We start from the raw sequence: 16,709 nt of genomic DNA on the forward strand, positions 1-16,709 counted from the left end.
AGCTAGGAGCTGCCTACCGCATCGCACCTCCAGTACTCCGTACCTTGTACTGTGCTCCGCTCGTTCGTTTGCTCGTCACTGGCAACACGGTCCCCACTTCCGTCACTACTCCAGCTTGACTCTTCACTTGACCCTTCACTTTCCAACTCAAAAGCTTCCCACTCCCGCCTTCCAGCATTGTCCCCCTGAACATCCCATAAAACCTTGTCCGTCAATTCACTTTGCGCGTCAAGGCTGCTTTCTCTCTCTCTCTCTCCCACCACTTCTCTGGACCTGGCACTCTCCTCCTCCCTGCCTTAGCCACGACTTACTCTCGACGTCCTCGTCACGTACAGTGCATCATTTTACTGATCACACCCATTACGTCGTGTACCTCTCAACTTCATTGACGGGCCTTGTTCCCCTCGTCCTCAATCATGAAAAGCCTCATCATCGCAGCTACCCTCGTCGGTGCAAGCCTCGCGCAGACGCTGTCCAGCCTTCCACAATGCGGTGTAAGTATCTTTTGCTCCAGCGAAGCTGCTGAGAACATTGACTGACCTCTGATTCAGCAAATGTGTTTCAACAACATGCTCGCTCAAGCTCCCACGCTCGGCTGCCCCGATGTCAATGGTTCGCCTGATGTCGTCTGTCTGTGCAAGAACGCCGACTTCAGCTATGGACTCCACGACTGCTCCTCTGAGGCTTGCCCGGTTGGCACCGACATCTCACCGATTCTGACATATGGGGAAAATTACTGCAAGTCTGGTGAGTGAATATGGACATCCTTTGATGGGAGTTCGGACAACGTACTGATCGTTGGCAGCCGCTGCTTCCGCATCCAGCGCCGGTAGCTCTGTTGGTGCTCTCTCTGGAACCTCTGCTTTGACTGTTGGTGGTGCCACAGCCACTGGCCCTAGCGGCGCCACTGCTACTGGCACCAGTGCTGCTGGTGGAAGTGCTTCTGGGTCTGGTGCTTCGGGCTCTGGCTCTGGTACCGGCTCTGGTGGCTCTGGTGGCTCTGGTGGCTCCTCCACGCCAGTTTCTACCGAGACGCTCTTTTCCACTATTACTTCCGACGGCAGTACCATCACTACCGCAGTTGGCACATCCACCATCTTTGGGGCAGCTGGTTCGGGCTCAGGTGGCAGTGGCGGCGCCTCGTCGACGCCTGTCTCGACCGAGACCCTGTTTTCGACTGGCACCGACAGTGCAGGCAGCACATTCACGACGGTCGTGGGCACATCTACCATCTTTAGCGCAGTTTCAGGGGGTGGAGTCAGTAACATCGTCCCGTATTGGAAGACATTGTCCCAAACTGACTAACAAGTTTTAGGCCTCTGCTTCAAGCCATGCGTCGTCGGTCGCCTCTGGCGCAAGCGCATCGGCCTCGTCCATCTCAGCCTCCCTTTCCTCCGAAATCTCATCGGCCTCCTCGGCTGCCTCGAGCGCTGCGTCGTCCGCTCAAGCTTCTGCATCCTCACTTGCAAGCTCTGCGTCTTCACACCTGGCCAGCGCCACAAACTCTGCCGCTTCGGCTGCCTCGTCTGCTGCGTCCGGAGCATCATCGGCCGCTTCGTCGGGAGCATCTAGTGCAACCGGTGCAGCCATGCCCGTGGCAACAGTGGGCGTCAATGGTCTGGCCGGTCTCGCAGGTCTTGCCGCTATCATGATGCTGTGAATAAATGACACTTGAGCCACATCTGGGTCGGGGAGGAGGGACATGAAAATTTCCAATTTGTTTCCACATCACTGTTGATACCCACATTCGAAAGGCGCGACTTGCATCTCTGCTCCACAGCGCAGGGAAAGGGGACAATCGGCGGACAGAATCTCAGCGCGATCGAGCTTGTCCATGGTCACTGCAGCGTGCCTATTGATGCGTTACGGATTTTACGGACAATCAAGCGGCACCTTTTAGCATGAGCATGAAGCTTTTGCTGTAATAGGCCCATCTGAACGGGCTGATAGCTAATACCTGACGCATTGAACTCGAAACAGAGATAGCTTTGTAGAAAGTGGGAGCGTTGTGGTTTTTGAATTAATTTTTGCCCTTGACTGTCCCGTGGTTTGACTCAGCTTCGCCTGTTCAGCCGACGCATCCGAGCCGCTCCTGCGATCCCTCGCTTGTCTTGGGTCAGGGGCGCAAGGGATAGCAAAAGACGGTTGCCATTGGCACGATTCGCATCGACTTGATAGTGGGAGATACGGGCACCTCGAGTTTTAACCGAAACACAAAAGGATCTCTACGGGTCGATAACGTAAACACTGATCCATCTATTATCTGGGGCACATCCGGGCAGATCTGGCACCCTAAAACGCCCGGGGTGCATCTAGTATGGAGCAGTTATTCTCATCCACCTATGTACCTACAATTACTCGCGAACGAAAAACCTACTGGACAAATACGATTCGATCCTAGAGGGTTGAGCGAAGGCCGCTTTATCCTGGCCTTTGACTGAACTTTTATCTGAGGCTCTTTCACTATGCATTCCCTACACCCCCCCGTGATCAATACACTAAGAACGCCTCAGGTACAGAAAGCGAACCCGATAAAGTAATTATTCTAAGTCGAATTGATAGTAGACATCCAATCCGCTACTTCTTACCTCCCGTGTCATGAGAGGTAGGGAGCCCATCTGGCTCCTTGCACCCAACTACCTGGGCTCTCCGAGTAGTACTCGTGTCATCCAACGGGCTTTCGCCAGCATTCGACTTCCCTTCTTTCTCTCCCCCTTTCGCTTTGTAACCCTCATACTTTATCATATGACGGGCGGCTGCTGGCTCGTTGCTCAATCCGGCGATGGATACCTACAACTACCTAATGTACAGGGGTTCGGAGAAATGCCGTACGCAGGAGGAGAATGGACGTCCGCCTCCGGATCGATGGTGATGGGCCGGCCGCGTTTTGAAAGACCTCGTCGTCCCTTCTGGGGAGAGATTTTTGAGTAGTCTTGTGTATTGTTTTTGTATTGCATGCATGCATTCAAGGTTGTATTGGTGGCAGGGTATCATTATTACATGGCATAGAACTCAACACCAATTGAGAGCAGTAATAGCACCAACAGCAGCAGTAGCAACAGCAGACAACGACAAGACAGCTTACTCCCAGTCCTCTTCGTCGCTCTCCTCATCCACCTTCGTGGGTGACCGACCGAGGTCATCTTTGGGGCTGCCTGGGGCCCGGCTGTTGGCCCCGCTGACGAGATCGTAGCTGGCGTCGCTGTCGGCGACGGACTTCTCGTCGTGAGATCGACGGCCTTCGGGCTTGAGAGACGTGTGGTCGGCGGCGGCGGCGGATGAGGGAGTCTGGTGTATCGTGGTCGAGGAGTCGTTGGTGTTCTGAGCAACGAGGACTTTGGGCACCGCTTCGTTCCGGAGCTGGGGAGTCGACGAAGTCGCCGGCTCCTCGTCGCTGTCCTCGTCCCAGCCGACCTCCTCTGTTTCGTGCGTAGATGCTGTATTATTGATCAGGTTAGCAGACATTTCTGGATACAGGTTCACGCTCTACCGTTTCGCCATACCTTTGAGAAGTTCTTTCCTCTTCTCTTCTTGCGTCTCTACGACGTGTCTCAGGAAATAGTATCTCGTCCAGAAGTCCTTGTACTCCACTTTCTCCGGCACGAGCTTCTCCATCGAGCTTCTCAGCTCCCGGTATTTGTCAAGGTCTTGTGCAATGCGTGCGGTCATCTTGTCGATATCGAACCCCTTCTTGAATTCATCCCACTGGTCGCCGGCCCCGCTAGGGTCCTGAGTGAAGCTCGTCAGACTAGTGTGGATGACGTGTAGCTGCGCATCAAATCTGCTTGTGTGGATGACTCTTTTGCCTGAGGTCGGGTCTCTACTCTCGAAAAGCACCTCGCCCGGCTGGCGGTCGACATTCTCTTCACCGTCGGGGGCAGTCACCGACACGGCGTCTCGCAAAAAGTTTCTGATATTTGTGCCGAACCTCAAAAGCGCCTCATCAGCAGCATCTTCTGCTCGCTGCACATCTTTCAGTCGCTTTGCGGCCTCGGCTTTGAACCGCTCCAGAAATGTCTCCGTCTCTTGGATTGTCTTGTTCTGCTCGCTGTCTTTGCTGGAACTCGGTAGTTCTAAGTTCCCGTCTGCCCCTGGAGCATTCTCTCCCTCCTTCTGTTCTACCCCGAAGCCCAGTCCCTTGACACCCTTCAGCCGCAAGGCTTCCATGTCGCTGGCCATTTCAGCAGCCTCCTTCTTCGCCTCCTCATATAGACTTTCTCCTTGCTTTCTGACATTGCCCCAAAGGCCACCCAGCTTGACGCCCCATTGCGAATTGGAGAACGCTTTGAATGTCTCCTGAAACTCTGCTTGAAGACTCTGTCGAGGGGAGCTTGGTGTTGGGGTGGAGGTATCGTTGGTGTTTGAAGCCGTCGCAGGTGTAGGAGTCGTGGCGCGATCGCCGGGAGTGTAGGCTTGTTCAGCGATATGATCGTATGCGAGATCCATGGCGATGGGGGAGAAGAGTGGTCAATGGGAGGTCGTGGAGAGGGGCAACTAGACGGGCGGGCCAACAAGGATGCCCTGTTGTAGTGGAACGATTGTAATTAGCGACCGTACAGGTAGGGATGAGGGCTGACTTGAGCTACAGTGCCAGGAACAGTGAGTGACGAGACACCAGGATTCGACATGCCTGATGAGGTTGGAGAGATGATCAAGGGGGCATTCGTCGGTGACAATCCAGGAAACCACGTGCTGCGGTCTGGATTCGCCGTAGTAATAATCATTGTGTCTGACAAGTGGACGGCTGCGCTAGTCTTGGTGTCTTGGCAGGTGTGAAGCTTGTCAGACATGCTTAAGGACAATATCCTCATCGGTGTCCTCTTCCTTTCATGTTATAAAACGCTCGTGTTCAGCCATACCCCAGTAAACTCGATCATTGTATAAGCTCCGCCCTAAAAGAATTTTGCTGCCTGCTCGATTCAACTGTGCCCCGTTTTGGTACTGCAATTCGGATACGATGTACGGTAAGGGCGCAGGTGTCGCATAAGCCGGCGAATCCCTCCTGATTCCTTTACCCCTGACTCCCCAAACAGTGATCTTCGAAACCTTCTGGCGGCAGAACTTTACGCTGGTGCCTGACCTGACAGGCTTAAGGCACGAGCTAAACTCGCCTGGATCTACGAGTTGGGAGGTGGGAGACTGATTGTGGCAGTCTGCATTGCCTCACTACCGAGCTAACCCAACGTGGTAACCACTTCGAGGTCGCTTACCATGTTCAGATACCTTCGCGTTGTAGACTGATGTCAACGCGTGGTGACAGACAGGGCCGGTCCAATATACATCCTCGTCATGGATTTCATGTCCTGCGTCCCCTTGTTGTCCATTCTCACTGGTTTTCTATATATTCAGATAGGGATTCTGCGTGCAACTCAGAAGATGGCACTCACATCTCAACTCCATCCTTTTCGCAGATGCTTGCATCCCAACCTTTCAAACAAGCACCAGATCTTTACCTCAATTCATAGGACAATATATATCCAGAAGCATGAGTCCGCGCGAACGAGATGGGGCCATCGCTCGGGCGACCAAAGGGATTGGCAGTCTCATCGGCCTTGCGGTTGAGGCGCATGTTCAGCGCAAGAACAAAACCCAAAGCACAGTTACGAGGCGATATGAGATCCCCGAGAACAGCAGCCGCGCAACGAGGAGCAGTCCATTCAGTGCTCAATATGACTGTCGGGAAATCGACGACAAAGAACCACTTTCCGACGACGAAGACGAGGACGATGAGGACGCTTTTGCCGACGCGATGCTTCCCCCCTCGTACGACGAAGTCATTTCTCCTGGTTCTTCTGGCACAGCTCCATTCACCACCATCAAACCCCTCCCATACCCCATCATTCTACCTCAACGTCGCCCTAAACGTTCTTCTCGGGGCTTCATTCGAGCGTACGCTCCCGTCCTCCAGACCCACAAAAACATCTCTCAAGACGCTTTTCTCGCATTCCTCAAAGACTTCCAGCGGTCCTCCCGTGCCTCTCCCGTGTTCCACGCCATCAACATTGGCGCCATGGCTGCCGGGTTTGCTCCGAGCGCAATTGCCATGGGTGTGAGCATGGGTGTGCAAGCTGGCACCAAGTACGCCATGGCCTATCAGGAGAAGACGAGAACAAATAATTACTTGGACAAGGCGAACAGGGAGATGTTCTGGCCCGTGGGGCTGCACGCAATGATCACGACCTTTGCACCGGGTCAATCCGACCAAAGTGTTCTGGACGTCGACACTGGACGTCCACTTCCCTCTTATTCCGGCTCAAGAGACCCACCGGAACTGGCGATCCCTCAGTCCGCACCACTGATCTTCCCACAGGTTGACGACGAAGTCGATGATGACGGCCAGCCGAGATCGTCCTGGAAACGGGGATCCAAGTTCGTCTCGTCGTACTTCGACCGACGCGCCCAAGCCGAGCATCTCCCCACATACGGCGATCCGAACAGCCCGCCGACCTTTGCCAGCCGCTACAGCGATCCCAACCATCCCGCCAACTCGGGAAGCCCCATCGCGCTCCTTACCGGCGGCCTCATCAACCCTCGCGGCGACCGCAGTCGTGGCGACCAGGGGAGACTACTCTCGACCGTCCAAGACTTGAAGAGATCAAACTCCCACGGCGACGAAGGACTACTCATGCGCCTCGCCCGCACCGTCTCGGACGCGAGATCAAGTCCAAGTCAAAGTGACCGGTACGGACAGCAATCATCGTATGGTTCCGCCCCCCACTCGCGGTCTCACTCACAGTCCAAGTCCCGTTCGCATTCCCACTCCCACTCCCACTCCCGCGAATCCGATGACCACGACTATATGCCCTACGAAGGCTCTCGCCGGCCCGATGATCGTCGTCGTCGCAGTCACCGCCGCAGCGAGAGCTTGGGGACCCTGAACGATGAAAGCCGCGGACGAGGGGTACACGGCCAAGGCGGCCGTGGCGGGCTCAAACAAGTGCTCCGGAAAGCAACGTCCATGCAGCAGGATGTGCTGTACCTCGTCATCGCCGAGATTCCAGACTCGGTGAAGGAGGAAATGGCGCGCTCGCGACGACGAGGTTAGGTCTGGGTACACGCATGCCAAGTGGTAGACAGGGGAGGCGAGAAGAGAGAAAACAAGGGAATGGCACTGCTTGGAACAGAGCACGGAGTACGAGGGTTTCTTGTCTTATATCGTGTATTTCCGGGTTCTCTCAAAAGTCCCAAGGCGTTTCAGATCCGTCCTTTGAATATGTACTTTCCTTCCCATGGCAGGTTCACTGCATGATACAAGGAGCGATTTCATAGAGAGGTAGCGCAATGCAAACATCACATCATATCATAACCCATGGGACCTCCTAGTGCACCTTTGTCCTCGATATGACCACCAATTAGATGCCCAATCGAACCAGCCGACACCCGTCACGTAGCTGAGTCATCTCGTTCTTCCATGGCATTCGTAGTGTCCCTTCGCTGTCTAATACTCGAAGTCGTCGTCCACGCCAGTCTTGCTCGACTGTTCCTTCTGCATCACCTCCTGCTTCCTATACATCTCGGCTACTTGGGCACTGGTGCTCGCGTCTTCCGGCTTCTTGTCGTCTCTCCGTTGAATGAACCGAGGAAACCTGAGGCTGATCCCGTTCTTGCCGCCCATTTCCTCGATTGCGGCCCTGTACCTGGGGCTCAGCGTAAGGTCTGCGGTCTTTACTTCCCAAACGTGGCGCGGCTCGAACCAGACGTCTGGTTGGTCATTCTTCACCGTCGAGTGAGAGTAAAAGGGTTTTGGACGCTCGATCACGATTTCGGAGAGCTCCTTCGCGAGCTCCTCGAGCAGGGATTCGGAGAAACCGGTACCTATGTTGCAGACGGTCTCGAAGCTTTGGGTGTCTGGATTGTATGCGGCAAGAAGAAAAGCGCCATACCAGGAAGTGCGTTTGCCTTTGCCGTGATAAGCTCCCAGAACCACAAGATCCAATGAGTCGCCGATGCCTGAGAGGTAGTCCTTCTTCACTTTGAGCCAGTTTCTCGATCGTTTGGATGGCTCGTAGGCTGATTCTTCGGTGTCGAGCATCTTCACCATTAGACCTTCGCAGGATGCTTTGACAGAATCATCGAGCAGGTGCTGAATCTCTTCGACGTCCTTCGCGTCGCCGTACTGGGCAAATTGGAATTCGCCCTCTGTTGGCACGAAGGCATCATGCAACACTTCCCGTCTTTCACGGAATGATTTATGTACCAGTGCTTCACCATTATAAAAGAGTAGATCGAAAGCAAAGACACAGACTTGGACAGTGACCTCAGATGTCTTGACATCTTTGCGCTTGCGGGTCATCAATTGTTGGAATGGCAGGACTTTCTTGTTTTGAGGATCCCAGGCGACGGTTTCGCAGTCGAGCACAAAACTCTTTGTTGAGGGTTTAACCCACGTGTTGAGTTTCTCCAGGATATCGGGGTATTTCTTGGATAGATCCTCAGAGTTCCTTGAAAAAACCGCCGCCAGACCCTTAAATGCCTTTGGGTCCTTGGTGAGGGTATTTTGTGCCGCCGGGTACTCGGACATGGCTTCAGGCGCAATATAGTGGATCTGCGAACGTTCTCCATCGTATTTATATTCGCATGTGAAGTTCTTGCCCTCGAAGCGATCAAGCACCTCAGTGATTGACTTGGTTGGTTTGGCAAGCATGGGTTTCAGGGGCACTCCCGGCTGCAACTTGCACGTCTCGTATAAGTTGAAGATGCCATTTTCCAGCATTGCCGGAATGATTACTTCGTATGAAGGGAGCTGGCTGTAAACCATCTTCAGAACCGCCTCTCCCTGCGCCAATTGATCTGTGGTGGGTACCTTGCCCTCTTTCGCAGCCTCGTGAGTTACCACCGCCTGTGCCAGGGCAATGATGACTGTCTTCTCTGCGAGGCCGAGTCTCAGTTTTCCTTCAAGGAAACGAACCAAGAACTTAGCCTCGGATGGTCCCCCTTTGTCCTTGGTAATGTCGACGGTTTTACTTGCGGATGAGACGTCTGCAGACGCCATAAGTTTATTGATAGCTCGAACTTTCTGATCTTGTGAGCCATGTCCTTCCATCTTAGCGATATCGAGTAATCCCTGATGGACGCCTCTCACAGTGAGCGGCTTGGGTTTGAACATTTGGCTCTGCTTCGATTTGCTTTGGGCAGCAACCAGACCTAGGTCACCAATTTTTTGATGATCGGCCTTGATGACAGATAAGGAGCGGCCCGAGCTCTCTCCGATGGCTTTCATGATGAGGGATTCCCCTATCCCTAGCTCGATCCCGGCGTAGTCCGCGGCGAGCTTGTTCAGCATGAGTTGGATCGTAGGCAGGAGGTCTTGAGGAGTCAATCGAAGAACTTGCTGCAGAAAAGACGAACAATAAGCTGTGATTTGGAGACGCTTTGTCGTGAGTTCAATCAAGGAGAATGTTGTGCACAGTGCCGCATAAGGGACGGGTTCGCCAGCGTTCCAATCTGGGTAAGGATCATTTTCCGTTGACTTGATGGTGGCTTGAATTTTGGCGACTTGTTTTTTATCGACCTTGGGATTCTCATCGTCACTTCCAGAGACATCTTGTTCAACTTCTGAGACGCTACTGTCCCGATCTGATGGGTCTGGTACCGCCTGATCCAGCTTGACTGTTTTCGAGGATGTCTTTTCAGTGTTGACGCCAGCTTTCGATCTGGATGCCGCACCGTTTGTCTTTGGGGACACTTTGGGATTGTCTTTGGATGCAGATGTCCTCCTCCTTCTTTTGACCACAGGCTGATCATCAGAATCTTCCTCCTCCACCTCCTCTTCGCCCTCTAGCTTATGCTTTCTGCTTGGGGAATTGTTTGCTTCAGCCTTGCCGTTCTCGACGGCATCCAAATGCCTTGTCCCCTGCTCCAGGGTCCCATTCTTCTCTTCTTCGAGTGGGTCATCCGCTTTCTTGCCGTTGGATGTTGACTTCTGGTGGAAGGAGAGGGTAGATTGAGTTCTGGATTTGTTGCCGCCTTGTTTGTTCCCGAGGAACTTGCTGTGAAAGTTAGCACGGTGTCAGAATCCGTAGAAGCTACAGTAGTCGTACCCGAGAGTTGATTGCCTTGCTTGTGGCATGTTGAACGACAGCTGCAGGTAAAGCGATTTGGAGGCGGATGTAAGAGATTTCGAAGACGGATAGGTGAGGGCAGGTGCATGGAAAGACCGCGACAAATATATGAGGTAGAGTCGCAAATGAGAGGGCAGAAAGGTTCTGAGAGTGGTCTGAGGTGCGAGCACACAACCTAATGGCGCCCGTTTCATTCAGGTGAGGGTGTGGCTGCAACAATCACCTGCGCGCTTGATATTTCTATATGAGAAGTATGTAGAGGCGCGTCGACGCGTGGGGTATTAATCAGTGTAATGGATTATGTAAGTCGCGTCAGCCACGGCACGTGCACGGCGGGACGGGTCACATAAATGACAATATGGCGTGTCACATGACGGCTAAGGGGGGCTGATGCCTGTTGTGCCTGCCAAGCAAAGGCCCTTTTGATCCTTCGCATACGGAACACAACGACACTCTCCATTTACACACTCTTGACCGGGCTAGTGTCAATGTCCGAAAGGGCTTTGCTCCCCGTCAGACCACTTTAAAGATGAGTTTATGCTTTTCCCCCGGCTGTTCTTCTTCAGACAACCCTCGATACGAATCCGAATCTGTGCTGTCATAGTCGTACTCTTCGCCTCTATCGGTGAACAGGTGTCTGGGATGGATAATCTCTCTCGACCGGTAGCACTTGAAGCACAAGAAAAACCCTCCACACTGGTCACACCGGTAGTATACCCCAACTACAGTCTACCGTGTCCGTTCCTAGTCAGCAATCCGTTATGTACATGGAAGAGTTTGGGTGCGGAGGAGGGTTTCGTCATCACTTACAATGAAACAGGCGTCGCAGTAATAACCCTCGGCGCATAGTTTGGCCTTTTGCGCGCGCCGGGACAAACTGTCCCAAGCTCGATTCAATTTGGCGGCACGAGCCTCCAAGAAATTGATGATGCTGTGAGGCAGGCCGTAGTGGTTGGCGAGCTTCAGAGCAGTCCACTTCTGGTCCAGGCCCAGCCCCTCGGCAAAGAGATCTGCTCCGCGAGATAGCAGTTCTTCAAGGATTGCTTGCCTTTGATGGGACTGGGCTTCCCAGAGTGGGCACAGCCGCATGGCCCAGAGTAGCGGTGTCCAGTGGTCCCGATCTCTGTCGTTGACGACGTCGAGACCTCTCTCTTCAGCCTTCTGCAGAACATACTGAACCAAATCGAGTCGCCCGCTGACTACGGCAAGATGGAGAGCTCCCCTACCCATTTTGTCGGGCTCGAAAAGTTGCGCGCCATGTTCAAGCTGACAGAGGAGCTCCACCCGGTCAATCGAGCGGTACAGAGCATAGTGGATGGCCATGCGGCCAACCTTGTCCACGCCGTCGACTCTGGCGCCCTTTTTCAACAACAGCCTGACGACCTCCATGGTCCCGCTGAGGACCGCCACGTTCAGTGGCCCTCCCCACCAGTTACTGGTCAGGTTGGCATCGGCTGTGTACTCGGCTTCATCAAGCAGGTAGCTGATGATGCTGTTCTTTTCCGGGCTCGGATCGCGCAGGAGAGCCGCTTGGAGTGGTGTGGCGTTGACCCCGGGATGAACGATATTGGTATCTGCTCCATACTTGCACAGCAGCTTGACCATGTCCAAGGACGCCATACGACATGCACGTATGAGAGGCCCGCCATGTGGACCGCCGGTGATGTTGATTCTCGCGCCTTTGAGAATCAGGTAACGAGCGATTTCCAGGTTGTCTTGCCATGCGGCGCTGCAGAGTGCCGTGTAGCCGTCATTGCTCGCACTTTCTAGGTCGGCCCCTCTGTTGACAAAGGCTTTGACAATCGAATCATCATCTTCACGGCGAGTAAGGAGAACGGCTCGATTTAAAACCGAGTACCCGTACACGTCCTTAGCCTTTTCCAGATCCAGGTTGAACTCCAGAAGCATTTTCACTATGTCTTTGGCACTCCCGTTGACGGCACTCATAAGTTCTTCGCACCCTTGTGACGGAAGGTCTCGGGGATCTGCTCCAGCGTCCAAGAGGCGTCCGACGCATCGAGTATTTAGTCTGGAGACGGCCGCGCTCAATGCATCCTGAATGGCGTCTGGATTGATCTTCTGTCTCTGCTCGAGTAATGCTTCGAGGACTTCCTCTTTGTCCCACTTTGCCGCATAGTAGAGACAAGTCCATCCACTGTGCGTCTTCGCATTGATGTCGGCTCCCTTCTGGATCAATAAACGAGTGATCATTACATTGTCGTAAGCGGCATGAATCGGCCGCCAATCATCATCGTCCGGCTCCTCTAAGCCTGCCCCAGCTTCGATGAGAATGCGAGCGATACCAGATCTTTGGTTGTAAACTGCAAGGAATAACGGAGTTCTGCCCCTCGAATCGGTCTTGTCAAGTGGTGCTCCAGCACGGATAAGCAGGCCCACGACGTCTTCTCGGTTTTCTCTCACCGCAAGATGGACGCCATCCTCAAGAGCCCAGCTATATTCTTCCGCAGGGCAGTTTTCACCTCCTGCCGCGACAAGCGCTTCGATGGCTAGCAAATCGCAATCTTGCTCCAACCCGAACTCGAGGAATGTGGCAAAGCCACCGCCTGCTAGTGTCCCTTCAGCCTTGAACAGGTCGCTATATGCCGGTGAGAACGCAAGTCTCATCGCCGTCCTCAGGACTTCGAAGTGCCAGTTGTCGTTGGGATCAACCAAGTCTTTGACGTGCTTCCAGAGAACGTTCCAGCATTTCCTATGTTTCGCGTTGATTATTGCAATCATCCAACTTTCCAGCACGCCTACTTCGAGTTCAACCGACTTGAAAGCTGTCAGGAGGTGGTCCAGGACACGATGCTGACCAAATTTGATCGCAAGCTTCACGCACGCGTCGAACAAACTCGCTAGCTCGGGAGGGAACGTTGCAGCCGCGGTCAACAAATCGATGATTTCAGCATGCCCGAATCTACAGGCGAGTTCAAGCGCTTTCCCTTTGTGTTCAAATTTGAACGTCATGTCATCGTAGGCGACAAGGACTTTTGCTGTCTCAAGATTGCCTCTCGAGCAGGCGTGCTGCAGAGCGGTCATTCCCAGAACCGTGGCATTCTTCAGCCCTCTCTCAATGGCCAAAGGCAAGAGTGCTTGTACGATTGCTGTCTGTCCCAGCGAAGATGCTCGGCATAGGATCAGGGCTGGATCGCGAACTTCGTTGCAGTCTCGAAGCGCAACAGTAACTAGCTCCATGGCAACTTTCTGATTGTCGGATCGAATGGCGGCAAGAATTATGTCGTCCAGGCATTCAGATGGACCAATCGGCACGTTGATGAGTCCGACAACCTCCTCCAGCTCGCTGTTGCCGACAGTAGCTTCGATACACTCGTGGTAGACCCGACTATCAAGTGTCATTGACGGTCTCGGGTCATTGATAATTTGACGCATCGCTTCCGAGAGGCCGTAACTCCCGATTATCGCCCAAGGATTTTCTTTCGTAATGCTGCCCCGTGTAAAAGGGTTTTGGAGCTCCCAGTGCATCTTGGCCCAGTCTACTACAGGGCCATCGCCCAAAAAATCCAGCAGCTGCGTAGTGCAGTACGGTTCTCCAGCTTGGGAGAGGCGGGCGTGGCTAGGCCACCATTTCACCGCATAGTCCAAGAAGGTGTGACGCCATTCGACCGCAATAGTCGACCAGCGTCGTGGCCACTTGTCTGTGACGGCATCCCTGCCTCGAGCGCTGATGTACTCAAGGCAGAAATCTGCTATCTCCTGATGAGATTTCCATGCCGGTGCCGTCAGAGGTGATTCGTCAGACAAAAGGTACCGACGAAGGTCTGCATGGGCAAACTGAACTTCATTGTGGTGGACCTTTATGAGTCCACCCAAAGTCGTCTGAATCCTCGGATGAAAGCCGAAGGTAGGGGTCTCAAATAGGACGGGGCTCTCAGTCTGTTTCTCATCGCATTGGACTAGATCATTCAATTCCAGAACGCTCAACGGGCGAAGCGAATAGAGCAACAAGTTCAGAACGTCGTGTAAGAATCGATCCGTTGCCAGAGGTAAAGATGACAAAAGGAGCTTGAATACAACCGGAGGCGATATGCTAGTCGATTGCGCAACTTGCAACGCGGGGGTTACCAAATGAGAAACCGAATCCCCGGTTCGGTGCCAGTTGATAACCATTGATCGCAGTTCTTTGTCGCCTTTGCATGCCTGCAGGAGATAGAAAAGCTGGTCACAGTCCCTTTCTGTCATGGGTGTGCTCTGGACAAGCCTCAGAAAGTCCAGGTCGAGGTTGTCAGTCGAGGTGAATTTGCACGTCCCTTCAATGGACTTCCCCGGAGCGATGCCGCTCTCAGTCCTCCCCATGCCTTTTCGAGAATCTTGATGCTCAGGTTGCAGGCTTGCTTCACCATCAAGACTAGCTCGGGCCCAGAGTGCTGCCTGTTCCGGTTGTGCCCCCTTCTGAGAGGTAATAAGCACCTTGAACATGACTTCACATTCTTCAGCCAACTTGTTAACCTTGGTCAAGAACCAGTCGCAAGACGTGATATTGTCTTGCAGGTTATCCAGCACCAAAACGACTCCTTCCTCTTTTGCACCCAAGTCTAACAAAATTTCCACGAACATTGCGAGCAGATCTTCTCGATTCAGCCATATGAATTTCTCGAGAGCCCGAAACATCCTTTTGTAGCCAGCTCCCTCGACTTCAATGTCGTCAAACCGAGAAATCGTCTGAGCCAAGCACGCATACAGCATGGACTCGATCGAATTCCGTCGACTATCAGACGATATGAATTCGAAATAGAGGCAGGTCGCTCTTGTGCCATTCGACGCCTTGTTGTCATCCATATAGTGGAACAGACATTCAGCAGCGTGAATGGCAACATCGGTAGAGTCGAGCTGAAGCAGGAGAAGCTGTATTCCACCAAGGTCCTTCCAGTCCTGGAAATTCTTTTGAGTGGTGATTTGCTCATACCGTCCTAGATTTCGACACGATCCTTCCAGTGGATACTGTGGAGGAGCTTGCGACGCGAGGGCCAGAATGTAATTTCGATCTTCACCTGTTGACGATATATCTATCAGCATGTCTCACACGCCAGCAGGACATGATTTTGTACAAACCGCAGGTCCGCAAAGCCCTTGCCAAAGGCACCAGAATTTCGTAAGTTTCACATGCACTTGCTAGATCTTGGTGGGACAGGTCGGCGGCCAAGCGAACCTCGAATGGCAGCGCCGTCGTCGCAGTATATTCGTCGAAGACCTTTTTGCACCAAGTTAGGTAGTGGACGTCGCTTTGGGATATGTTTGCAACAAATTATTGACACTCACCTGGAGCGCTGGTTCTGAATGGCTTGAATATACACTGAACATAGTGGCCCAAATCGATAGCCTGGACTCGGCGAAGGTGGAGTTGACCTCTTCGACCCAATCCGCCAGCCCATGGGTCACTGACCACGCATCTGACTCGCATATGGTTCCAATATCTCCAAGCTTCAGGATCTTGATCAGATCTCTTCGAAGCTCATAAGAGCCGTCGCTTCGATGCGGACAGCCTAGGAACACCTATATTTTACAGTCAGGTATACCCCCAACGACAATTGTCTTGTGTCTCAAATTTCTCACTATAGCCGTGGTATGCAGAAAGATCGTTGCATACTTCTCGGGATTCTGGCTGGCCAGGACCAGCGCCTGTAAAAGCATTCAAAAAGGTTAGACTCTGAGATCCGCTGGAATGGGAAAGCGGTATCGTCTCACTTCTTTGACCAGAGTACCTCCGACGTCATGCGTGATGAAAACAAGTTTACAATTCTGCAGTTGTAGCGTCAGAGCATGCTGATATATGACACGGCCCGTCGATTGATATGTCTGAAAGCCGAACCCACCTCTCCGCCAGGGGTTCGGAGCTCTACCAGGGCGTCGAGGAGTCGTAACGCTTGACTTCTGGCGCCATTCCTGGTAAAGACGCCCCCAAAATGGTCTGAAATTGGGTGATTGAACGATGAAACTCGACTCCCGTCGAAGGATGAGAAGGTCTTTGAGAGCCAGCTCGAGCCGGTATCTCTCGTGCAAGAGCTCCATTTCAGCCGAGTGCTCCCAAGCCCAGAGACGGCGACGAAACTTTGCAATGAATTAGCGGAGGCTTGATTCATTTGTGCATACTCACTCGACGGAGACTTCAGCCTCGCCCTTCGCCAGGACACTCAAGGCTGGACAGCAACTTTCCATGGCTGTTCTTGCGCGGCAATGGCAGATCAACCAGGAAACGGTCACCTTGAGCAGCAATTTTGCATAGCTGGGAAATCAGAAAAGATGTTTCAGTGTCTCTCGGTCAGCCTCAGCCCAGCAACCTCCTCCAAAAGTCCGAGACGGAGACGGACAGGTCCCCTCTCTGTTGAAGCCCGCCCGGCGAGTAGTCAGGCATGACTTAGCTTGCATAGATACGCCAGAAAGAGCGGAGCACGTGGATGGACATGGATAGCTTTGTAACTCAACAACCCTGTCAGTCACAGCTTTGGGGCGGGTGAGTGGCCCTGACCTGGCCTGGCCATCCTACCCAATTTGACGAGCTGCATTTGGGGGCCGAATGTCGGGCCTGCACTACCACCGTACGAGTTCAAGCGACGTGCGATGGCTGCTGGGCTTTATTGAACACGGCGGTTAAACGGTCTTTAGCGCAAGTCGCTTGGGACAGGTCGG

The 16,709-nt window shown here is 53.2% G+C and overlaps 5 protein-coding genes across 5 annotated transcripts; 2 read left to right on the top strand and 3 right to left on the bottom strand.

The window, feature by feature from the left end:
- Window positions 1-416: 416 nt before the first annotated feature.
- On the top strand, window positions 417-1,660 carry AYL99_04041 (hypothetical protein; the record flags this gene model as incomplete). The annotated part of the gene is made up of 4 exons (XM_018835555.1): window positions 417-494; window positions 552-747; window positions 806-1,257; window positions 1,316-1,660. 4 exons carry the CDS (start codon window positions 417-419, stop codon window positions 1,658-1,660), a joined length of 1,071 nt encoding a protein of 356 aa, XP_018695205.1.
- A 1,421-nt stretch (window positions 1,661-3,081) lies between these two features.
- AYL99_04042 (hypothetical protein) lies at window positions 3,082-4,446 on the bottom strand (the record flags this gene model as incomplete). Its single annotated transcript, XM_018835556.1, has 2 exons — window positions 3,082-3,437; window positions 3,504-4,446. The coding sequence occupies 2 exons, from the start codon at window positions 4,444-4,446 to the stop codon at window positions 3,082-3,084; spliced, it is 1,299 nt and encodes a 432-aa protein (XP_018695206.1).
- A 1,039-nt stretch (window positions 4,447-5,485) lies between these two features.
- AYL99_04043 (hypothetical protein) lies at window positions 5,486-7,045 on the top strand (the record flags this gene model as incomplete). The annotated part of the gene is made up of 1 exon (XM_018835557.1): window positions 5,486-7,045. The coding sequence occupies one exon, from the start codon at window positions 5,486-5,488 to the stop codon at window positions 7,043-7,045; it is 1,560 nt and encodes a 519-aa protein (XP_018695207.1).
- Window positions 7,046-7,438: 393 nt separating this feature from the next.
- Window positions 7,439-10,069, bottom strand: AYL99_04044 (hypothetical protein; the record flags this gene model as incomplete). The annotated part of the gene is made up of 2 exons (XM_018835558.1): window positions 7,439-9,989; window positions 10,041-10,069. The coding sequence occupies 2 exons, from the start codon at window positions 10,067-10,069 to the stop codon at window positions 7,439-7,441; spliced, it is 2,580 nt and encodes an 859-aa protein (XP_018695208.1).
- Window positions 10,070-10,574: 505 nt separating this feature from the next.
- Window positions 10,575-16,091, bottom strand: AYL99_04045 (hypothetical protein; the record flags this gene model as incomplete). Its single annotated transcript, XM_018835559.1, has 6 exons — window positions 10,575-10,790; window positions 10,872-15,073; window positions 15,135-15,273; window positions 15,342-15,575; window positions 15,636-15,701; window positions 15,768-16,091. The coding sequence occupies 6 exons, from the start codon at window positions 16,089-16,091 to the stop codon at window positions 10,575-10,577; spliced, it is 5,181 nt and encodes a 1,726-aa protein (XP_018695209.1).
- Window positions 16,092-16,709: the final 618 nt, after the last annotated feature.

The sequence above is a fragment of the Fonsecaea erecta genome (genome assembly GCF_001651985.1).
Source record: "Fonsecaea erecta strain CBS 125763 chromosome Unknown Scaff3, whole genome shotgun sequence".
In the NCBI taxonomy this organism is placed as follows: Eukaryota; Fungi; Ascomycota; class Eurotiomycetes; order Chaetothyriales; family Herpotrichiellaceae; genus Fonsecaea; species Fonsecaea erecta.